The sequence below is a fragment of the Oryctolagus cuniculus genome, chromosome 19 (assembly GCF_051225735.1).
Source record: "Oryctolagus cuniculus isolate XC-2025 breed Fujian yellow rabbit chromosome 19, ASM5122573v1, whole genome shotgun sequence".
NCBI lineage: Eukaryota > Metazoa > Chordata > Mammalia > Lagomorpha > Leporidae > Oryctolagus > Oryctolagus cuniculus.
This window is the reverse complement of record NC_142885.1, coordinates 7613079-7638128: the sequence shown is the minus strand read 5'-3', so window position 1 is coordinate 7638128 and position 25050 is coordinate 7613079. Positions and strand designations below refer to the sequence as shown.

Below are 25050 nucleotides of genomic sequence, written 5' to 3'. Positions count from 1 at the left end.
AGCCCAGGGACCTGACCCCCACCCGGCACTCCGACACCTCTGTAATATCAGCAGAGGTGCTGCCTGTGTTTCCATCTGGGGGCTACACTGAAGTTTCTCGAAGGTCCACAGGTAAAGAGACGGGATTACAACACGCTAACGTTTCGTGTAGTCATCCCTGCTTCAGCGAGTCCCGGCTGCACTGTCATAAAGAGGAATTCCCTCACATCGACCGCTCGGTTTATCCGGCGGTGCAAGCCCAGGGCAGGGCAGGCTGGCTGCATGTTTAAACTGTTTGTTACGGATGTTTTGAAATGAGCACTCTCTGGCCGCTGGCAGCCAGGAGTGCTGCTGTTGGCGTCTGTGGGATCACCCTGAACTCCGGCATGCGCTGCCAGCTGTGTCTCGGTGTGTTCGCGTCATTCCGACTGTGCTCATGCTGTCCTGCGTGTGGCCAGCAGGACTCTGAAGAGGCTGCCCTCGGGCCCCCGTTTCCCAGGGTGCCCCTCAGCAGACCACCACAGGCTCTTCTTCCTACCTCCCCCACCAGTCTCTTCCCTGGGAGCCCCGGTTTCTTTTCACAGGAGCCGATTACCAAAGGCCCCAGCCTCGGGCAGGAGGGCTGCTTATTCACTTGAGAAAACAAGCGGCCGTTTTGCAACACTGAACTTTGGTCTCTGTGGTCTGAGCAGTCGTCCTCCTGGGGACGGCCTCCGCTAGGGATGGGGAAACCACAGCTTGTGGGTAAGGCCCTGCCCACAGTCAGTGCAAGTTAACAATAGCTAAGCACTGATATATATTTTTTTATTTGACAGGTAGAGTTATAGACAGTGAGAGAGACTGAGAGAAAGTGAACCCTGAGAAAGTGAACCAACAGAAAGTGAACCGTTGGTTCATTCCCCAAATGGCCGGCACGGCCGGTACGCTGCACCAATCCGAAGCCAGGAGCCAGGTGCTTCCTCCTGGTCTCCCATGCGGGTGCAGGAGCCCAAGCACTTGGGCCATCCTCCACTGCCTTCCTGGACCACAGCAGAGAGCTGGACTGGAAAAGGAGCAACCAGGACTAGAACCCAGCACTCATATGGGGTGCCAGCACCGCAGGCGGAGGATTAACCAAGTGAGCCACGGCGCCGGCCCCCTAAGCACTGATTTTTTTTTTTTTAACAGGCAGAGTGGAGAGAGAGAGAGAGAGAGAGAGAGAGAGAGAGAGATGTCTTCCTTTCCGTTGGTTCACCCTCCAATGGCCGCTGCAGCTGGTGCGCTGCGGCCGGCGCACCGTGCTGATCCGAAGTCAGAAGCCAGGTGCCTCTCCTGGTCTCCCATGGGGTGCAGGGCCCAAGCACTTGGGCCATCCTCCACTGCACTCCCGGGCCACAGCAGAGAGCTGGTCTGGAAGAGGGGCAACCGGGACAGAATCCGGCACCCCGACCGGGACTAGAACTCCAGGTGCCGGCGCCACAGGTGGAGGATTAGCCTAGTGAGCCACGGCGCCGGCCAGCACTGATATTTTTTAATAACTGTTTGAGAACAAGAAACCCCGAGGAATATCTCATGCCATGTGAAGTTACAGCAATAGCCAATACAGGAGAAAAGAAAGACATCCCGTGTCCCCCGACGGAAACCCACCCCACCTCCGGTGAGCCGGCACTGCTCGAGCAGACAAAGAACACTGCAGAGGACCCAGTGTTCGTGCAGTACAGGCCATGAGACACGCTCGGGCAGGAAACAGGGCGGGGGGAGAGCAGACAGACAGGGAAGGGGAGGGAGAGGGGGGGGACAGGGAGAAGATGATGTATGAGTTTTATTTAAACCATGATTCACACTATTTTTAAAAAGCATGACATCACTGAGACAAGTGGAAATGGAATACTGAATAAGTGACCACATTAAGGAAGAATGGTCCATCTCTCCATAGCCGGACAATGGTAACGTGGTCCTTATCTCTGAGACAGATAGTGGCCTATGTAACAATGTCTGGAATCCGAGGGGTGGGCAGGGGTGGGTGGAAGACACAAAGGTGTGCAGGGTTCCTCAGAGCATCCGCCTAGTCCTGCACAGGCCCGAGGTTTCTGTTTGTTAAGTAAGTAGCAGTTTCCAACCCAGCGAGAGCGACAGCGGCCGGGTATCTGGGACAATCTACTCCCTCACAGTTCTGGAGGCCGCAACCCGAGACGAAGGTGTCGGCAGGACTGTGAGGAGGGTTTGCTCAGGCCCCTCTCCGTGCTTCTGGGAGATGGCCGACTTTTCCCCACGACTCTTCACATCACCTCCCTTCGACGTCCGCACCCACATTTCCCCTTCTTGTAAGAACGCTGGCCACTCCAGATGGGGGACCACCCTAACGACCTCATTCTAACCTGGCAACCTCCAGAGAGATCCTACCTCCAAACCAGGTCCAGTTCTGAGCCTCTGGGGGTTAGGACTTCATGTGAATTTTGAGGAGACACAATTCAACCTACCCCCAGGGTATACGTTCAAGGGGGGGGGGGGACCACGGTGAAGTATCACCACTGGGGGAAAGCAGGTGGCTGGGGACCAAGGGGAAGTGCTGCATCCTCTCAAATGACCCCAGCTGCACAGCAGGGGCTCCCCCGTCTCAGGCCTGGGCCCGCGCTCCTTACCAAGGCTGGCGGTGGCCTTCTTCGGCTGCCCCAACCTCTGCTCTCCGCGCTCTCCCCAGCTGCCTCCCGCCAGGAGCGACAATGACTGTCCTTCAGCCCCAGGCAGGTCTTCTGTCCTTGTTCTGTGCACTCCCCATCAGGAAACTCTTGACACACACACCCCTCACCCCTACCAGTCAGACCCCAACGTGGAAACTGGAGTCTCTGCCTTTGCCCCAGTTACCCTGAATTTCTCCATCACAGGACTGATCAGCCCGTCTTAAGTGCCCACATGCCTTCCCCACTGGTCCACAAGCTAACAAGGCAGGGACCAAGCACGCGTGACCCACCAGCGACTCTCCGCTGAGCTTGCTCAGGGACTGGCCTTCAGTCAGAAGCATACACAGGGGTGAGGAGGGAAGCAAGGAGAAAAATGTGACAGAGACAGCAGCTAAGGGGTGTGAACGAGAGAGGGAGAAATCTGGAGCGAATCCACTTGGTTCCGGAATCTGCTCCACCAGGACAGGAACAGCGGCTCCTCCAGCTCAGGTCGGCGGCGTGGGCTCAGGCTCACTTGCTCCTCAGGTCTCTGACAATTCCTGTTCCACAGTGTAACCCTTGGGTTTTCTTTAGACTCCCCCAACATCACGTCCTACGTCCTGCCGCTGGGGGCCATCAGAGCAGCTCCACTCAGCGCTGGCAAAGGAGGACTCCTAGGCTCTCTTCTCTGCAAAAGCCCAGCACGGGAGTGGGCTTCTCTGGCGGGCCAAGCCCCTGGGCTTGCTTCCACCCTGACAGTCAAAGGAAGAAAGGGGTTGGCGCCGCGGCTCACTAGGCTAATCCTCCACCTTGCGGCGCCGGCACACCGGGTTCTAGTCCCGGTCGGGGCACCGGATTCTGTCCCGGTTGCCCCTCTTCCAGGCCAGCTCTCTGCTGTGGCCTGGGAGTGCAGTGGAGGATGGCCCAGGTGCTTGGGCCCTGCACCCCATGGGAGACCAGGATAAGCACCTGGCTCCTGCCATCAGATCAGCGCGGTGGTGCGCCGGCCACAGCGGCCATTGGAGGGTGAACCAACAGCAAAAGGAAGACCTTTCTCTCTGTCTCTCTCTCTCTCACTATCCACTCTGCCTGTCAAAAAAAAAAAAAAAAAAAAAAAAAAAAAAAAGACAAAGGAAGAAAGGGGGCATCCCAATGGCTGCCTTCTGAGGTGCGCCTCTGTTTAATCTGAGCACGGTACGCCTGCACCAGGGCGGCCAAAACAAAGCACCACACTAGCGGTTTCAGCGAGAACAATTCCTTTTCTCACGGTCTGGAGATCATGGTGCCAGCAAGCCTGGTTTCTCCTTGACCTGCACACTTCTACGTCCTCACACGTCTTTCCTGTGTGTCCGAACATTCCCGCCTACGAGGACACGGGCCTCATTTCTACTTACTCACCTAACTAAAAGCCCCACCTCTGCCTACGTCACAGCTGGGCTGGGAACGGGAGCATGACTCTCATGAAGTTCCGGGAAAATTCCTTAGTTTAGGTGCAGTGTCCCCCATGACAACACCAGGACTTCCCTCCCAGGACAGACACCAGGGCCGGGGGAGAGGAAGAGCTACCATGATCACTATTGTGCATAAGAGGCTGTGGCACCTGCACAGCTCACCTGTCTGTCACAGGAGAGAACCACGTGAACCATGTGCCTGCCGGAGACCAGGCAGACGAACAAAGGACACCCAGTGCAACTGAGGGAAGCTAAGAACTAGCAACCTTCTGATCTGGTCCTGATACCAAGCCAAGCTCTAAGACACACACCGACTCGAAAGGCAGAGAGACGGAGATCTCCCGTCCTCTTGTTCACCCCTTCAAACGCCCACGACAGCTTGGGCTGGGCCAGGCCCACCTCAGGAGGCAAGAACTCCATCGGACAGAAACCCAACCACCTGCACCATCACCTGCTGCCTCCTCGGTGTGCATCAGGAGAAGCCGAGCCAGGACTCAGACGCAAGTGCGTCAAGATGCTCGAGTGGGGTCTTAACCCCTACACACTGCACACTGATTTGGTTTTTGTTTTTAAAGCAGGTGAGGACCAGTAAGCTCACCTCCCTCTTCCAGCACCCTGACAAGCAGCTCTGCAGCCCAGCGGCTTAGCAAAATGAATCGCTGCACTGGGGGCGGGGTGGGGCGGGGAGGATACTCGGCCAGCCAGTACAGACCACACGTTCTCATGTGACACCTCCAAACTACAAAGCCATCTTAAGTCACTACATGTGTCCCTTGTCCTAATGCAGCAATGCACCTATTTATAACAACACTGAATAATCCAGAGTCTCCCTGATGTATCCCAGTATTAGGAAAAGAGGAAGTGAAGCACAGCACTACATATACTCAGCCACACAGGGCAGCAGGCAGCTTGCTGAGGACATAGCCGATGAATCAGAGTCCACAAAGACCCCTCAGCCTGGACAGCAACCGCCCAGGGTGCTGACCTCAGGCTCAAAGGGACTGCCGAGGCCAGCCAACCCAAGTGCTCCCTCACACTTACAGGAAGGTCACATAATTTGAGTGCTGACTGAATACTTGTGAATGAGATCATTTTATATGAAACTGCTGGTTTCTCTCACCTTTTTCTATTAAAATCTGTTAGCAAGGGACCATTTCACTCCAATTTTTTATTTATTTATTTTTTATTTTTTGCCAGGCAGAGTTAGACAGTGAGAGAGAGACAGAGAGAGAGTTATAGACAGAGAGAGAGACAGAAAGAAAGGTCTTCCTTCCGTTGGCTCACTCCCCTAATAGCCACTACGGCCAGCGCTGCACCTATCCAAAGCCAGGAGCCAGGTGCTTCTCCTGGTCTCCCATGCGGGTGCAGGGCCCAAGCACTTGGGCCATCCTCCACTGCACTCCTGGGCCACAGCAGAGAGCTGGCCTGGAAGAGGGGCAACCGGGACAGAATCCGGTGCCCCAACCGGGACTAGAACCCGGGATGCCGGCACCTCAGGCGGAGGATTAGCCAAGTGAGCCGCGGCGCCGGCCCATTTCACTCCAGTTTTAGGGATGCTATCCAGAATGCAGACCACCCAGAGGAGCTCTCCATGGCGGCACAGCGTGGCCAAGCACACGTCAGGCCGGCCTACATCATCGGGCACTCCAGGAAGCCACGGGACAGGTATCTGTGAGACTTAACCAGGCAGATGGCACAGACCCGCTGCGCCCCCACAGTGCATGAAGTCAGCTCGGGGGCAGCAGTCTCTGGTCCCAGGCGCCAAGACTCAGAGTCCATTCTCCCAGGGCTCTGGCTCCACACCTGGTCGACGGGGGATGCTAATGTCTGGGGGAAAGACAGTCTGGTTTTCCACACAACTGCCTACTGCGATCTGTAGAAACCTGCAGGCTCCCATGCAGCACAAGAGCCACAACCCTCGGCCCGTGCCTGTGGAGAGGCACAGCCAAGAGGCGGCAGAGGCCTGAGATGTGGGCCCCAGGCTCCCCAAGGGGGCAGACACCCAGGAGCCTGGAGAAGCATGCTCTGTCTTCTCCTTAAAGCTCTCCTCCAACACCTGACAGAGTCTAAGTTCTCAGCTCCTGAAGTCCGACTTAAATTCTGGGGAACATAACTGGGACGTGTTGTTAGGCAACGTGTCCCTCCAAGTTCTGTCTTCAGCAAGGAGGTAGGTGGTGGTGTGGGGGCAGCAGCAGGTGGCAGTGTGGCGGGAGGGACGGGTGGGACGGGGGATGGGCTGGTGGAGAGTGCTCCTGAAGCTCTTCTGTCTCCTTCGGTGTGCATTCAAACTCCTCCCCAGCAAAGCTGCATTTTTTAAGTGCCATCTTTGCAGGTCAGGAAGTGCCAATGCACTGCCCCCGACAGGGGCCTATGGCATGTAAAGCAAGATCACGCGGGTTTTCCCATCTGGTAATGCTCCAACCTATGCCGACATTGTATCACCAAAAATATAAAACCAAAGACAACGGACTTCGATGTAATTAGGTGCTTCCGGATACTTGGGTGTCAAGTCCGAAACAAAACACTCACAGGTATTAGGAGGACTATGGGGGAGGGCGTCTCTTTCAGACGGCTGCTCAGTCATCCTACTGGGAAGCCCACCCATCAGCAAGCCCCACTCAACAAAGACTAACAAAGCATCTCTTATGGCACAGGCACTGCTGTGGGTTCTGGGAACCCAGACATGAGAAAAGTCCCTGCGTTCACCGCTTAAACTGTCACCCAAGACGACAGACGAAAAGCAAGTACAGGCCAGCGCCACGGCTCACTAGGCTAATCCTCCGCCTGTGGCACCGGCGCACCAGATTCTAGTCCCGGTTGGGGCACCAGATTCTGTCCTGGTTGCTCCTCTTCCAGTCCAGCTCTCTGCTGTGGCCCGGGAGTGCAGTGGAGGAGGTCCCAGGTCCTTGGGCCCTGCACCCCCATGGGAGACCAGGAGAGGCACCTGGCTCCTGCCTTCGGATCAGCGCAGTGCACCAGCTGTAGCGGCCACTTGGGGGGTGAAACAACGGAAAAAAGGAAGACTTTTCATTCTGTCTCTCTCTCTCTCACTAACTCTGCCTGTCTAAAAAAAAGAAAGAAAGAAAAGAAAAGCAAGTACAAAAAAGTACATGGTAGCTCAGATGGCAAAAGCAATGCAGAAACAAAGCAGGGGTGCGGATGGGAGAGATGGCTGGTTTTTTAGGAACTCACCAGGGAACACATTCTATTAGGTTGCAATAATTCACATTAAAAACAGTGGGGCGGCCGGCGCCGCAGCTCAATAGGCTGGTCCTCCGCCTGCGGCGCTGGCACACCGGGTTCTAGTCCCGGTCAGGGCGCCGGATTCTGTCCCGGTTGCCCCTCTTCCAGGCCAGCTCTCTGCTGCGGCCCGGGAGTGCAGTGGAGGATGGCCCAAGTCCTTGGGCCCTGCACCCCATGGGAGACCAGGAGAGGCACCTGGCTCCTGGCTTTGAATCAGCGCAGTGCGCCTGCAGCAGCGCGCCAGCTGCGGTGGCCATTGGAGGGTGAACCAACGGCAAAAAGGAAGACCTTTCTCTCTGTCTCTCTCTCACTGTCCACTCTGCCTGTCAAAAAAAAAAAAAAATTATATATATATAAAAAAAAACCAGTGGGGCCAGCACTGTGGCACAGCGGGTAAAGCCTCCAGCTGCAGTGCCAGCGTCCCACGTGGGCGCCATTGCAAGTCCCAGCTACTCCACTTCCCATCCAGCTCTCTGCTACGGCGTGGGAAAACAGCAGAAGGTGGCCCAAGTCCTTGGGCCCCTGTACTCAGGGGGAGACCCTGAAGAAGCTCCTGGCTTTGGATCAGCCCAGCTCCAGATGTTGCAGTCATTTGGGGAGTGAACCAGCAAATGGAAGACTACCTCTCTCTCTCTCTCTGCCTCTGCCTCTCTGTAATGTAACTCTTTCAAATGAATGAATAAATCCTTAAAAAAAAATACACAGTGACTAACACAGACAAAAAGGAACTTGAAGGAAAGGATGATGCTGAGTTTTTAAAAAGAAAAAACCCGTAACTACTATTTTCAGAAATAAGAGATATGACACTCATGGGAAGACAGACACTATTTAAAAAGTAGGAGACAGGGAAGCCTTGGGAATCTGTCACCCAGGAGAACAGACACACGGACCAACACTGTCCCCCAGGAGAACAGAGACACACGGACCAACACTGTCCCCCAGGAGAACAGAGACACACGGACCAACACTGTCACCCAGGGGAGCAGAGACACACAGACCAATACTCACTGTCACCCAGAACAGAGACACATGGACCAATACTCACTGTCACCCAGAACAGAGACACACGGACCAATACTCACTGTCACCCAGGAGAACAGAGACACACGGATCAATACTCACTGTCACCCAGGAGAACAGACACGCACGGACCAATACTCACTGTCACCCAGGAGAACAGAGATGCACGGACCAACACTGTCACCCAGGGGAGCAGAGACATGGACCAACACTGTCACCCGGGACAGCAGAGACACATGGACCAATACTCACTATCACCCAGGAGAACAGAGACACACAGACCAACACTATCACCCAGGAGATCAGAAACACACGACCAATACTTACTGTCACTCAGGAGAACAGAGATACACGGACCAATACTCACTGTCACCCAGAACAGAGACACACAGACCAACACTGTCACCCAGGAGAACAGACACACACAGACCAATACTCACTGTCACCCAGAACAGAGACACATGGACCAACACTGTCACCCAGGAGAACAGAGACACACAGACCAATACTGTCACCCAGGAGAACAGACACACACAGACCAACACTGTCCCCCAGGAGAACAGAGACACACGGACCAACACTGTCCCCCAGGAGAACAGAGACACACGGACCAACACTGTCACCCAGGAGAACAGAGACACACGGACCAACACTGTCACCCAGGGGAGCAGAGACGCACACACCAATACTCACTGTCACCAGCAGAGCAGAGACACACAGACTGACACTGTCACCCAGGAGAACAGAAACACACGGACCAATACTGTCACCCAGGAGAACACATACACACAGATAATACTCACTGTCATCCAGGAGGAGACCAACACAAGTAAAAGTGAAATTTACTCCAAGAAATCCACATTCAACTGACAGAAATGTTAGATGGAAAGAAGAAAAGCAAGGGGAGGGAATGCTGCCCCAAAAGCGTGCGTGTACGTGTGTGACATTTTCCATATCTAAGCAGACGACTGTCCAACTCCAGAGGGCCTGCTAGAGAGACCCACCCCAGTACACAGCTTTACGACTGCAGAGAACAGAGATCGGGGAAGTCTCCAAAGGTCCCAAGCAGGAGGAGAGAGGCTTCCCAGGAAAAGACACCACAGGGCTTCAGACCTCTCAACAGCAGCCAGAGAGACCCTCACAAGCCCAGGCCAGGGCAGAGGGTCCCAGGCCAGACGGGTCAACACTAACAGGGATTTAGTTCCCACTGAGGAGCAGGGAGGAACCAGCGATACGGACACCAGCACTAAACAGCAGCAGCCAGAGGGAACACAAGATGCTCCAGAAACACAATCATCATAAACACCACGGTACTAGCTATGCATGACACCTGCAGCCATAAAAAATAAGAGATTCATTCAAGAAGCTTGAGTACCTATGTTAAAAGACTGCATGCGGCTGGCGCTGTGGCATAGTGAGTTAAGCCTCTGCCTGCAGTGCCGGCACCCCATATGGGTGCCAGTTTTCTGATTCAGCTCCCTGCTACTGTGCCTGGGAAAGCAGTGTGAGATGGGCCAATGCTTGGACCCCTGAACCCATGGGGCTCCTGGCTCCTGGCTTCAGATCAGCCCAGCTCCAGCCATGGTGGCCATTTGGGAAGTGAACCAAGAGATGGAAGACCTCTGTCGTAACTTTGCCTCTCAAACAATTAAATAAATCTTTAAAAAAAAAAAAAAAAAAAGCCTGTGTGTGGATGTGAGAAGTCTCTTCCTCATAGCAATTCCGTATCTAATAGTGGTCAAAGACTAGGGATAGGGAAGCCCCTGGCAATCTGCCAGTAGCAACATGACTGAAACGGCCACAGGACGTTGCCTGCATGGATGGGGCTGGGGGGGGGGGGGGGGACAACCATGAGGCCTAGGCTCACTGGTTTTACTAGAAGACCCTAAAAACTGTTCAGCTCTGTAAATGACTTACATACACTGTGTGACAAATACTGTAACTTACAAAACAGACATGAGGGTGGCAGGGAGGAGAAAGAAGAGAGGACCAAGGAGGCAGGGGACAACACTCGAGCGAAAGCGACAGAGCCCAGCAGGAAGGGCAGACGGCTCTGCACAGCAGGCAGAGGAGCACGGTTTAAATGGGGCTGTGGAGGGAAACGGATTCACAGTCACCAGAACCCTGGGGACGACTCCAGATCATTCACTAAGACACTCAAGAACAGGACAAGCCGTGTGGGGAAAGCACATACGCTGAATGGCTTCCCACTGCACACCGCGAGGGAAGGGACACAGGAGCAAACAGGAGGTGGCGTGGGGGGTGGGGGTGGGGGGTTTGGTGGCTGGAGGGGCCAGGAAGGGAGCTGGAGCTGAGGGAGGAGGGGCGGGGGCACAGACCCAGGCGGACAGCGACATCTGCACTGGTGCCCTGCTCCACTTGCTTTTTAAAAGGCACGCCCGTGAACCGGGGGCACACGTGTGCAGATACTGCCAGGAGCGCACCAGCCAGCACGCGCTTCCTGACAGGCACGTCCATCACAGTGGTGTTTCAACATCTTCTCTGTTCACAAACGAACATTCAGGAGTTCGTGATTACATCTCTTGGAAGTCAGAAATATTTCTATCACCTCCAAATCAATGGTATGGCTTTATTTCACAGGACTCAGAAACTCAACAGTTGTTCTTACAAATTAAAAGAACAATGGCTTTGTGGTTTTGTTTGGTTTTTTTGTTTGTTTGTTTTGTTTTTTGAGCCTTGTAATGGAAGCTCACATTGTGGTTTCCTTGGAACTGATTTTATGCTACATGGTTTCCAACAGTTAAGGAGAAGCAAATGCAGGGAGGAGAAGGGAAGGGTCAGGCGGATGCACCTGACACTCCCAGGCGCCCTCTCCCTGCAGGGCAGGGCAGCTGGGCACCGGGTCCCTCTCCAGGACTCCATCTGCCTTGGGCTGGCGCTGCAGGACTGAATCCCGACTTCACTTCCCCGGGCTCTCTAGTTCCATGGAGGATTCCTCCCAGCACCCACAAGGTCAGCCTCAATGATCAGGTCTTTTATTAAAGTGACTTTTACTTTCACTAAAGAAAACACAGCTGAACTGCAGGTTCCAGATGCCAGCTGCCGCGGTCCTGTGCCTGTGCTCTGGGGGACTATCCTGGTAAGTGTGCTGTCTGTTGGTGTCTCACAGGCAGTGGGCGTCTGAGCATTGCATTTTAGTAACAGTCTCAGGGGAGAGGCAAGAGGGGCCTTGCTCCGCAGCAGGCGGGCCTGTGGCCGCAGCACCCTGGTCTGCTCCAGCGAGAACCCCAGTCCAGATGCCAACCACCAGGCCGGAACAGTAAGAGGAATTTTTCCCTTCTCAAAGGAACCTAGGATACTGGAAGAATTTGCAGGGTGAAACAGACTTCAAGTTCAGCAGCTAATCTGAGAGGCCACAACAGATCACAACACTTTGGTTTTGGCAGAAAAACCTGAAACTACAAGATTGCAGAACTGCTAGCTGGTTCAAAGGGGATTTTAAATGCACATGGTGGTTGCCAGCACATCCTCCTCTCTTCCAGGTCTGAGATGTCTTAGAGAGAGCTACTTCCTATCATTAAAGGTTGCAACTGTAGCCTTGGCCAGCATATTTCACTTGTGTGGTACAACAAACACATGGGTTAGGATGACCCTTTTAAATTTAAATTACAATGGGGGCCAGCGTTGTGGCACAGGGGGTTAGTGCCCTGGCCTGAAGCGCCAGCATCCCATATGGGTGCTAGTTCCAGACCCGGCCGCTCCACTTCCGATCCAGCTCTCTGCTATGGCCTGGGAAAGCAGTAGAAGACGGCCCAAGTCCTTGAGCCCCTGCACCCGCATGGGAGACCTGGAAGAAGATCCTGGCTCCTGGCTTCAGATTGGCACAGTTCCTGCCATTGCAGCCAATTGGGGAGTGAACCATCGGATGGAAGACCTCTCTTTCTCTCTGCCTCTCCTCTCTCTTTGTAACCTCTGACTTTCAAATAAATAATCTTTTTTTTTTTTTTATTTGACAGGCAGAGTTAGTGAGTGTGAGTGTGAGAGTGAGAGTGAGAGTGAGAGTGAGAGTGAGAGAGAGAGAAAGGTCTTCCTTCCCTTGGTTCACTCCCCAAATGGCCGCAAGGCCGGCATGCTGCGCCGATCCGAAGCCAGGAGCCAGGTGCTTCCTCCAGGTCTCCCAAGCGGGTGCAGGGGCCCAAGCACCTGGCCATCCTTCACTGCCCTCCCAGGCCACAGCAGAGAGCTGGACTGGAAGAGGAGCAACCGGGACTAGAACCTGGCGCCTATATGGGATGCCAGCGCCGCAGGCGGAGGATTAACCATGTGAGCCATGGCGCCAGCCCCAATAAATAAATCTTTAAAAAAATTTTAAATTACAATGGTTTCACTTTTAAATAATGGCAATTTCTCTTTCAAAAATCACTATCGCAGGACAAGTGCTGTGGCAGCAGGTTAAGCGAACACCTGTGCCAATGGCATCCCACAGGGGCACCAGTTCTATCCCAGCTGTTTCACTTCCTATCCAGCTCCCCGCTAATGGGAAATCAGCAGAAGATGGCCAAAGTGTTGGGGCCCTTGTGTCCACATAGGAGACCCAGATGAAATTCTTGGCTCCTGGCCTTGCCCCAGTTACTGTGACCATCTAAGGAGTGAACCAGCAGATGGAAGATCCATATCTCTCTCTCCTGTCTCTGTAATGCTGCTGCCTGCCAAATAAATTAGCCAATCTTTTTTTTTTTTAATTCATAGAAGCTTACAAAAAAATCTTTTTCTCCTATCCAAGGCATATGTTACCAAAAAAGAAGAGTCTATGATATTCTTAAACTCACTGCTTACACAAGTTTTATAATGCAGCTGCGTCGAGACAGTTCTCTTTCTTGCTCATCGTAAGAATATTTTGTATATATTAATACACCCAATAAAGCTTAAAAAATAAAACCTACTGAAAAATATAAACTGGTCTACACCTACTAGGCAATAGCCCAATGAATAAGCTTAGAAAAATAAATGCTCTTTGAAAGCAAGAAGCTAATAACACGAGATCACACTGGGAGGAAAAACCCTGCAAGGCGCTGCCCCGGTCAGGAATCGGCACGCACGTCTCCCAGGGGGCCTGGGAGCACCCGTGCACTGCACCTGCTCCAGCTAGTCATGACTCAGGCTGCAGTGGGCTGCCGCCTGGCACATCCACGCCACGAGGCTCTCAGTCAGCGCTGGCACGTGTCAGCCTCCCAGCTCACAGTCTGACTGACTGTTCACACGGGTTATTTATAACAGGTAAAGAGGCTACTGCTTATACCAAGCCCCAGAGAAGGAGCTGCGGTTCAAGGCACACCTCCCGCGGGGGTCCACAGCCTCTGCCCGCGTGCAGGAAAGCCCTCAGCACCACACTCACTGGTGGTGCTCAGGACGGGGGCTCTCCTCAGGCCTCAGCTGTTATCGTTCCTTTAAGATGTTCTTTTCCAGGTCTGCATCTAACAGAAGCTGAAACATGTGTGATGAGGGGAGGGGGTTGGCATCTGCACTGCACTACAAATGCAGATTTCAGGGCCACCTCCAGAACCCACAGAGGGGACGAGCCTGCCTTTCTACAGAGGCCTACGCGACCCTGGTGACAGCAATTCTGTTTTACACAGACATCCTTACATTCTCCCGAAGCACTCCCAGCTGAACTGATCCCCGGCTGGAATTTACATCAAAACAGTGGGAAGGGTGCAGGTGAAACAAGATGGATCAGGAATTTAAAAAATGGTGGCTGCTGGGGCAGGGGAGCTGTAGTATTCACGCCTGTGCATACACGAAATTCCGCAGGCGGCATCAGCAGACAGATGAGAACACACCCCAAGTCCCCAAGCTCTCCCAGGGACCCACGGAGGACATTTTATCTGAACCTCGGCCAATCTGAGTTGTCTACAATCCCTTTCAACCATTTCCAGTGTGGAAAGAGCTCCTAAAATAATCCTCACATCTCACAAGGCTGCTCCCGGAGACAGCAAATCAAGCCCATCCTCCAGACACCCAAAGCTCTAAAAAGAGAAATAAGACGCTCCCAGCACCACTGTGACACGATCAGCACCACAGAAATGGCCGCTGGAATACTCGTGGAGGTGTCACACGGCCTGGGTGGCAGGGAGAAACACGGGCAGCGTCTTTGTAGCTCATCCGTCTCAAAGAAGTCCCTGTCCCTCCAAAATCACAGCCCCAACACCAAATACCAGATGTAGCAAGGAGATCAAAAGTCTTGTCGCAGGGTCGGTGCTATGGTGCAGCGGGTTAACGCCCTGGCTTGGGGTGCTGGCATCCCATATGGGCACCGGTTCTAGTCCCGGCTGCTCCTCTTCCAACCCAGCCCTCTGCTATGGACTGGGAAAGCAGAAGATGGCCCAAGTGCTTGGGCCCCTGCACCCACATGGGAGACCTGGAAGAGACTTCTGGCTCCTGGCTTTGGATCAGCCATTGCGGCCAACTGGGGAGTGAATCAGTGGATGGAAGACCTCTCTCTCTGTCTCGACCTCTCTCTGTAACTCTTTCAAATAAATAAATCTTAATAAAAAATAAAAAAAAAAAGTCTTGTTGCAAAAATGTCCCAGGAACCCCAAGCAACTCCGGCTTCGTTTGCAGGATCATTCTTCAATAAGAGAACCAGGGCTCCCAGGAGAAATGCGTGATTCTAGGGCTGAGGCAGGGAGCATTCAAGATGAGAATGCCAGAAAGTTAGGAAGTGTGACGGGGTCGGGGTGGAGGGTAAGTCATCAGGACACATGGAGCCAACCGAAGAGCTCGGAATGGCCAAAGCTGGGATAATCTGAACCACAAGATAGATAACATGATGTTGGACTGCGACCCACAGCCTAGGACTCCACGCATGCACACAACAGCAATTCAGACGTCAGTGGCAGAGGCAAATCGCCCTGCTGAAGAACTCCGCATGACCTCGACAGACACCGCCCCTGAAGGAGGGGAGCGTCACTCGGCACCCCCAGGAGCAGACCCTGCCAACGCCCTGTATGGAGGAGCAGCAGAAAGCCCCTCAACGTGCCCTCCGTCAGGTGCCCAAGAGCCACGCCACAATGGAAGGCACGTGAAGGTCTTCCTCCCCAAGCCCATGCCATCGTCCAATCGTGAGAAAACCCTCGCTGAGGGTCAGTCTGTGAACTCCTGACCCGAGCACCCCAAAACCGTCAGGGGGATCAAAGAGGAGGAGATCGGAGGTGCTGAAGGAGACGCCGACAACTAACATCACGCGCTCCCTGGAAGAGGACAGCGGCACTGGAGACGCCGAGGGGCTCTGAACGACACAAGCGTGTGAGCTGGGGACGCACGCAGGCTTCTCAGGCGTGGCCTGCGCACGGCACTCACATGAATGTTAACATGGAGAACTGGAGCCAGCTGCACAGGAACTCCCCGCTCCACCTCTGCAACTTGTGTGTGAGTCCACAACCTGCCCAGAGGAAAAGGTGAGCATCTGGTTTTCTTTTTTAAAGATGTATTTATTTAGTTGAAAGTCAGAGTTACACAGAGAGAGAAGGAGAGGCGGGGAGAGAGAGAGAGGACTTCCGTCCGATGGTTCACTCCCCAATTGGCCAGAACGGCCAGAGCTGTGCTGATCCAAAGCCAGGAGCCAGGAGCTTCCTCTGGGTCTCCCACGCAGGTGCAGGGGCCCAAGGACCTGGGCCATCTTCCACTGCTTTCCCAGGCCACAGCAGAGAGCTGGATCAGAAGTGGGGCAGCCGGGACTCAATCCGGCACCCATATGGGATGCCAGCACTGCAGGCAGCAGCTTTCCCTGCTACGCCACAGCGCCGGCCCGTATTACCTGGTTGTAAATCCTGCAAACTGCCTTGTTCCAGGGGAAGGCCGGTGGCTGGATGGAAAGTGGAGTCTGAGGAGAACAAGAGGCTCTAACTCGTGCCCTCCCCCCATCCCCTCCCCCACACACGGGTGTGACGTTTTGTTGAACTTTGCTCTCCCACACCATCTCCATCACCCTCACTTACACCCTCTGGATGAGCGTCTACAACCTTTCACACCAGCACCAGACACTAAAAATACCAAGGCCATGAGGCACAGTCCTTGCGGTCCTGGTGCAGAGAGCGCACGTCAAGAAACAATGGTGAGTGGCCGGCGCCGCGGCTCACTAAGCTAATCCTCCACCTAGTGGCGCCGGCACACCGGGTTCTAGTCCCGGTCGGGGCGCCGGATTCTGTCCCGGTTGCCCCTCTTCCAGGCCAGCTCTCTGCTGTGGCCAGGGAGTGCAGTGGAGGATGGCCCAGGTGCTTGGGCCCTGCACCCCATGGGAGACCAGGAAAAGCACCTGGCTCCTGGCTCCTGCCATCGGATCAGCGCGGTGCGCCGGCCGCGGCGGCCATTGGAGGGTGAACCAACGGCAAAGGAAGACCTTTCTCTCTGTCTCTCTCTCTCACTGTCCACTCTGCCTGTCAAAAAATAAAAATAAAAAATAATAAAAAAAAAAAAAAAGAAAGAAACAATGGTGAGGAGTGCTGCTTGCCAAGTACGCATGAGAGGTCAAGCACGATGAATCCAAACCTTTGGAACACACAGTCTATCCGCAACTTTCTTGTAATTTACTTATTTATAACCCATAAAAATGGTGTTAGTGTTCCACTGTATTCTTTATGTCAAAGTCACACAAGTCACGCTTTTAAAATGACGACATGAGAATAAACGAAAACCCAAGTTCCACAGCCCAGGGAACACCCTGTTCCACAGGTAAGTGCTCTAGAGCCTGTGAGGGGCAGCCACCTCCAGGGCCTGGGCCAGGACAGGGAGCCCAGCGGGAGGGAAGCAATGCGACAGCACAGGGGTTCAGCCACCACCTGGAATGCCGCATCCGACATCGGGGTGCTGGTTCCAGTCCTGGCAGCTCTGCTTCTGATCCAGCTCGTGTTAACGCATCCTGGGAGCCAGAGATGACGGCCCAAGTGCTGGGGCCCCTGCCACCCACGTGGGAGATCTGGATGGAGCTCCTGGCTCTGGGCCTGGCGCAGGCCTGGCTCTTGCGGGCATTTAGGGAGTAGACCAGCAGATGGAAGGGGTGTGTGTGTGTGTGTCCATTTGTTTGTCTGCCTTTCAAACAGATAAAAATAAGTGACCATTTTTAAAAACAGAGTGGGGCCAGTGTTACAGCACAACAGATTAATCCACTGCTTATGATGTCAACATCCCATATCAGAATGCTAGTTCAAGTCCTGGCTGCCCTATTTCCGATCCAGCTTCCTGCTAATGCACCTAACAAGGCATTGAAAGATGATGCAAGTACTTGGGTCCCTGCTATTCATGTGGGAGACCAGAATGGAGTTCCTGACTCCCAGCTATGGTCTGACACAGACCTGACTGTTGCAGCCAGGAAAATGGAAGATGGATCGATCAATTGGTACGTGTCCTCCATGTTCTGCCTTTCAAATAAATCTTATTAAAAAGAGAGAGCAAGGTGCTAAAACTGTGGCGTAGTGGGTAAAGCTGCTGCCTGCAGTGCCAGCATCCCATATGGGCACTGGTTTGAGGCCCAGCAGTTCCACTTCCAATCCAGCTCTCTGCTGTGGCCTGGGAAAGCAGTGGAAGACGGCTCAAGTCCTTAGACCCCTGCACCCGCGTGGGAAACCCAGAAGAAGCTCCTGGCTTCAGATTGGCCCAGATGCAGCTGTTGCAGCTGAAGAGTTAAAATTGTATATGTGCAGGTGTAAAAAGTTAAGCTTAAGCTTACAGGTTTAAACCTTCCAGGTACAGCTGTAAAAAATAAGACAGAGTAGCACCTTGGCAGTAGGGACTCCATTTTGGAGCACTTGAGACTGCATTCTGGGAAAGCACCCCCCCACTGTGAGACTCTGGTCTGAAACTCTGATCTCAAATAGTCGGACAATAGCAGTGCACTACATCACCCTTGGCAATGCACAAAAACCCCCTAGCATGACTGCTCAAGCTTAAAAGTAGAAAGGTTGCACCTGGGTTACCTGGGCTAATAATAAAGATGTGATTTGTCTGTGTCTTACATTAATGTCAAGTCCTAATTGCTAATTGTAAGATTGTAACTGGTATTGTCAAGATTATGATAAATATTAATTTCACTTAGGTTTTAGGTTATGTTGACCCCAGTAACCATATACTCTCTTTTGATTTTATGTACTCTCTTTTGATTTTAGCAACTGTGTATAGCAACCGTGCATAGCAACCATGTATCCCCCCCTTCCCGGTTTTGCGGTTTTTGCCTTTATAAACCCTAACCTTTGGTTATTCGGGGCTGCTCTGTTCATGTATGATCAGACAGCCCCAGCATGCTGGATAATCAATAAATCTTTAACCCTTTGCTGGTTGCATGAGAGAAAAGTCCCTTGGAGTCGTTCCTCAGGCGGTGGGCTTTTTCAGACTCTAACACAGCCATCTGGAGAGTGAACCAGCAGATGGAAAACACACCTCCCCCACCCCCCTAAAAGAGAGGCTGCTGTAATAGGGAGAATGTACAGAGAGATGAAAAGTGGGGGCCTGCACACAATGTTTTGCAAACTGTAAGCAGATCAATTTAGTCCTTAAGAAAGTGCCATAAAGGTAGGGAGTGGCAGCAGGAACAGACACCTGGGGGCCATGACCACCCTTGATGAGCTGGAATCAGATGCGGGGAGCCAGGGACCAGGTTAGCCATAGCACAGGGTTCCGGCACATCTACTTGAGGGGACAGGAACTTAAGACTCAAAACAGAAAAATAAGCCCACACTCTAAAATGCGGTACCTGCCAAACCATCCACCAACAGGTAACGTCTGCCGTGCTCATGCTCGCTCAGGAGGGCAAGAGTATGGGTCACTCTTGCAGCTGGGGAGGAGAAATGGCCGAGACCAAGAGGGACAGGGAGAAGGATGGGCACTTATGCTGTGGTTTTGGGCCCCTGGGACTTCTGAATCTCTAAATCATATGGGCTTTGGAAATGCTGTGCCATGATACGCTTTACAATTTTAAAAAAAATAACTGTTTCTTAAATGCCGAGGCTATTTTTCTGATACGCTTGGTTTTCACAGCAAACAACTGCAGGGCCAAGGCCTGACCAACAAGCCATCTGCCGCCACTCTGAAGCGCGTCAGTATTTTGCACACACGCTGACTTTATCTTATTTCCCTGGCCTTCTTCTGAAACAGTATCTTCCCGATGAAGACTCACAGCAAAGGCAGGAATCAAACCTAAAAACCACGCTGAGGGGCCAGCTTTGTGGCACAGTGGGCTCAGCCCCAGCGCAGATGCTGGCGTCCCTCTCGGAGTGCCAGTTCCAGTCCCAGCTGCTCTGCTTCTGATACCCAGGTTCCTACGAACGCACCTGGGAAAGCAGATGATGGTGGTGGCCCACGTACTCGGGTCCCTGCCACCCACGTGGGAGACCTGGATGGATTTCCCGGCTGCTGGCTTCAGCCTGGCCCAGCCCTGGCTGTTGCAGCCACTTGGAGAGTGAACCAGCTGGCAGAAGGGCTCGCGCTCTTGCTCTCTCCTTCTCCTCTCACTCTGCCTTTCAAATAAATAAACCTTTTCTAAATTAAATAAAAAACTAACTCAAGTGCAGCATTATATTCCAGACAGGAAATGTGTGTCCAGCTTCTCCTTTCTGTAATAGATCTACGAGGAAAACATAGCTAGTACATTGCAAAGGTGCTAGATTTTATTTAAAAGGGAGAGGGCAGGGAGAAAGACCAGCCGCGTTCGTCTCAGCCGCCGCCACTGTCCACGGGGGTCTACCGGCCCCAGGCTTGTCTCGTCGCAGCCTTCAGGGACACTTCACCCAAATGCGCAACTGTGTTTGCGATCCAGGAAGCTTACGATTGCTCATGGTTCCTTTAAATAAATTAAAACCAGCAATTGTTCCACACGCAAGAGCTTTAGTCATCTTGGAGTTTAAAAACAGGTTTGTTACATAAAAGGAGACTAATCCAGATCGCCCTAAAATTCTCGCAGAGTCCCCAACCCCACAAATGTCCACATGGTAGAGAACCCGCTTATGGGCCACAGAGAAGTGATGGTGAGTATCAGGCCATCAGTGCCCCTTGTCCATCATGTCAAAACGAGCCAGAACACCACCCGTCACACCACAAGCTATTCTGAGCAACAAGGGTTTGTTTAAACCCAGTAAATTCTTTTTTTTTAATTTATTTTTTTATTTTTTTGACAGGCAGAGTGGACAGTGAGAGAGAGAGAGACAGAGAGAAAGGTCTTCCTTTGCTGTTGGTTCACCCTCCAATGGCCGCCATGGCCGGCGTGCTGCGGCCGGCGCACCGCACTGATCCGATGGCAGGAGCCAGGTGCTTCTCCTGGTCTCCCATGGGGTGCAGGGCCCAAGCACCTGGGCCATCCTCCACTGCACTCCCTGGCCACAGCAGAGAGCTGGCCTGGAAGAGGGGCAACCGGGACAGAATCCGGCGCCCCGACCGGGACTAGAACCCGGTGTGCCGGCGCCGCTAGGCGGAGGATTAGCCTAGTGAGCCGCGGCGCCAGCCTAAACCCAGCAAATTCTTAAGCAGTACATGGTACGCGGCTGCCACTCACACCACCTACCGTTAGCCAACTCCACAGTAACCCGCCAAGCTCGCTGTGAAATCTAAGGCAATGCAAGAAACCTGTGTGGCCGAGTGGCAGGGCACAGCGACCCGGCCCCACCTTCCCAACACCTCTTCAGGCTCTCATCATGCCCGATGACAGCCACAGCCTACGGAGCCAGCAGAGGCCAGCGGGCGGCCCAGGCCTGCAAGCCGTGGCACGGCAGGGGGAGATCTCCCCCCTAGGTGAAATGCGCAAGCCCAGGTGTGATCGGTCTGAGTTTTACTCTCAAGCGGACAAAAAGGCGGGGACTCTTCTTACACGTCCATCTGCAAGGACCTTCAGAGCTCTGAGCATCCCTTACTTACAATGGTGTCTTTTTTTTTTTTCCTTACTTGCACCTGCCCTTTATCTAAATGACACGGCCCACAGGGGACAGAGAGGAGGACCCAAGGACTCTAAATTCCAAGAGAAGCGCATACTGGTATCAGCGAAACTGTAGGGATCTGGTAACTTCAACGCCAATGGGCTACAAAACTGGACAGACTTCCTCTTCCCGGGCAAATGAGCGTATTTAGTGAAAGCAAAACTGGCATCAAACAAAAGCCCATTACAGCCATCCCAACCTTCAACTAAATTAAATCAAACCGTACAGCCATAAATCGTCAAAGAACCTGCTGAAAATAATTCTTACGTCTCAGAAGCTGTTAAAACAATCACAAAAATTCACACTCGGAAAAGCACTTCCTTTTCGCGATGCAGTGTGTTTGACCTGAAAGGAGAGCCCGGGTCTCCTGGGTTGCCGCCGAACCAGGAGCCAGGTCCCACCGGTCTCCCTGCCTTCGGTGGGGGACTCTAGCTGGAGCTGCTAAAAGCCTCCTCTGTGCTCCAGGACCTCATACATCGCAGAACAATGGAGGCAGGCGACCAGGTCTAACCAGGGTCCCGACCACAGTAAGGAGCGCGTTCACAGAGGCACCTACGAGACCCGGCTCCACTCCGTGTCCCGATTTGTGAGCGGACCGGAGGCTCTCCCAGCAGGCACCGAGGTGTCCCTGCAGGCGAGAATGACCGGGGAAGGGACTGGGCTGTCATCTCACTGGGGTGATCCAACTGTGTGTGGGAACCGTGGACTTTCTCCTTTTACATAAGCGCCCTTAGGAGGACCGGGGAAGTCTCTGTCTCCATAGCAACGAGGGCCCTTGCAGAAATACAAGGAAAACGGCCCCGGAGAGGGACGGTCACGGGCTCTGCTCCCACAGCGCCCACGGGGCCCCGGGTGAAGTTCCACCTGGAGAAGGCAGCCCCTGCCTGCTCGGCTCCACGACGCTTCCGTGTGCACACACCTCGCTCCACTCGCTGGGTGGTGGAGACACCCTGGATAAGTGGACTCCCACTTCAAAGCTGCACTTTAATCAACTGCCTTGTTTCTTCATGCAAATAGGCTGGCAAAGGATAAAACTCAAGGTTTTTTGTTTTTTTTTTTTTTTTTCTCCATTTTTGGTAAGAAAACATCCTCTGAACAGAGTGAACAGTACACAGACGAAGGGCAAGGAGGCAAGACTGGCAGGGATCCGTCCTTACGGAAGACGCCCAGCCCCGCCTTGGGGTGGAGTGCAGGTCCCTGGACCATCAGAGCTCCAGTGATGCTGCCAACGTGCAAATGCACCTTCATCATTTCCTATCTGTTCACAGAAGACGCCTGTCTCTTCACTGCTGAGCTCACTAATTAGCTTAGAATAAAAGCTTCTTTATTCTTCTTGGTCGAAGGTACCTGGATCAGTCTGAGCTCCACCTCGGTTACCAGGCCTCAGCCTGTCTTCTGGATGGAAAGACAAACCCTGAATCCAGAACTGTGCACCTTCTCCACTGGAATCTACCCCCAGGTACCCGTGACTCCCGAGCCGCGTGTCTAACCACACACACCTGCCCTCAGAGGATCAGCATTTGAAAGGGAAATCTTCGAAGCTGCTGCAAATTAGCAAACATTTCCTCACGACTTACGCAAGATCTGTCACTGGCGGGCTCATTTTCCTCATTGACAACACCCCAAAAAAAACGCAGTGTCGATAATCCAGGCCTCCATAAAACGGCAAAAGAAGTGCATCAATCTAGAAACTTCTCAGATCCCCTCCACAGAAACAGTCCTCCTCCACTGCGCTCCTCCGGTGCCGACGTTCAATATCAGTATGGACAGCCTGAAATGCCAAGCTCGCCACCATTCCACACGATCGTTCATAACCTCACAGGTCTCTCTGGGGCTCTTAGCCGGGCTCCCTAGGCACATCTAACAGCAACCACTCTTCTTATCTCCCGCATCAGGACACAGAATTCACCTTAAGCGAAATCTCAGGCATCGGCAGCCAGGTAAGGGGACTCAATGGAGCTCGGGAAATAATTACACCAGGCTCTCACTGGAGATTTGTTTAAAAAAAAAAAAAAGTGTATTGGAGATACTCCCACATTCTGCACCCAATTAGAACTACTCTAAAATAACTCTTGGCCTCAAAAGCATTTCAAAACCAGTTTCGAGACTTGAAGGCAAACCATCACTCAACCAGGAGACTACAAGCTCCGCCTACAATTTAGCTGGTCGCCCCGAGTGGGTCATCTGACCCCAAGGGTTCCCGGTATCTTCAACTTGCAAAGCGAAGACCCTGGAATGCATTCTTTTTAAGGTCTCTTCCAGCAATAAAATTCTATGAATTTATGGAATTTCAATCTCTGCCCCGTTTCAAAGATAAGCAGCGTAATGCCCAGTTAGCCTAGATTTTTTTTCCTTTAAAAAAAAAAAAAGACTCAACTTGGGAAGCTTTCTTGGGTTGAAGCTGTATTTAGGAAAATAAACCTCAAAAGAAAACGATATGGAGAAAACGGGGGAGCGGGGGAGGGACCTCCATCACCCTTAGGCTGGTGTGTCAAAATAAAACAGTAATATTTATAGCTGCTCCCCGCTCCTCCCGAGGGACTCGTTCCGAATAAAAAGCACGGCGTTCTAAAATCAATATACAGAACTGCAGGACAAGTTGCAGGGAGCGAACTCGGCACAGCTCTCCGAGGCCTGTGCACGGTCAAGGGTGATGCAGGCGAAGCCGCGGGGCTTTATCACAGCCGGTGAGCGACGCACCCGAGGCAGGTGACGTCCGGGAAGGGAAGCAGGACCGCGCCACCCACCCACCGACCCACGCGGAGGACCTCCGGGGCAACAGGTCCGGGGCCCGCGGCCGCACAGCCCACCCGGGCAGGGCTGGGTCCCCGCCCCCGCGCCCGCCGCAGCACCGCCTCGCGCCCGCCCCCGCCCCCCAGCCCCAGCCCCACGCCCCTGCGGCAGACAAGCGCCCTAATCCCGCGCTCTCCGGGGCCTCCGACCCCGCGCCGCGTCCCCGCCGCCGCCGCCGCCGCGGGCCCGCTCACCTGCACCTGTTTGCGGAAGTGGCGCGGCTCCGCCACCGCCGGCGAGCAGGAGGAGCAGCAGCGGCGGCAGCAGCAGCAGCAGCGGCGGAGGCCCCGGCATCGCGCCCACCGCGCGGCCTCCCGGGCGCGGCGCGCGGGTCGCCTTCCACAGGGTCCGTCCGGCAGTCCGTCCGCCGGTCCTGCCTCCCGACGCCGCCTCAGCGGCACCCGCGCCGGCTGCTTCGGAGCACGCACTGCTGCGGCCGAACCTCAGCCCGGCTCCTGGTCCGCACCCGCCGCTCCGGCCGCAGAAACAACATCCTTCCCGCCCGCCCGCCCGCCCGCCTGCGCCGCCGCCGCCGCCGCCTCTCAACAGCAGCAACGGCAGCAGCCCTGCGGAGCCGCGGGCCCGGGCAGCCGCGATCCTGCCGCCATGATGGGCTGCGTCATGTGACGTAGTGCGGGGGCGGGACGCCGTGATAGGCATCCCGGCCGGCCAACGGTCAGTCCGTATTCCCCCCTGGAAGCCCCGCCCATCATCCTGAAGGCGGCAAGGTGGTCTCAGGTGCGACCCCTGCAGACAGAGGCGTGTGTAGACAGCAGGTAATGCACATGACTATTTTAAATTTAAAAATACAAGAAAATATGATCATGCGTGATCCATCCTGATTTTTTTCTCCATATTCGATAGCATGGAAAAAATGTCTTTTATTTTGTCTTGTGCCACTTTTACTTGCTAGAGCCTTAGGTTGACCTGCACATCCAACCAGCAAGCAAACAGAATTCCTCTCCCTGGTCACCCCACTGAGTCAGCTGAGCTCAAGCTGTTCCTTCT

At 53.7% G+C, this 25050-nt stretch overlaps 1 protein-coding gene across 2 annotated transcripts in view; it reads right to left on the bottom strand.

The window, feature by feature from the left end:
- Nucleotides 1–24676, bottom strand: part of LMTK2 (lemur tail kinase 2) — an 89848-nt gene extending 65172 nt beyond the window's left edge. Inside the window, exon 1 of one of the 2 annotated variants that reach the window (XM_089320925.1) lies at nucleotides 24243–24676. In XM_089320925.1, coding sequence (XP_089177051.1) covers nucleotides 24243–24336 — 94 coding nt within the window. In that variant the 5' untranslated portion in view covers nucleotides 24337–24676. Of the gene's footprint in view, nucleotides 1–24236 lie in introns of both variants that reach the window. The other variant, XM_051839024.3, reaches the window with a different exon arrangement.
- Nucleotides 24677–25050: the final 374 nt, after the last annotated feature.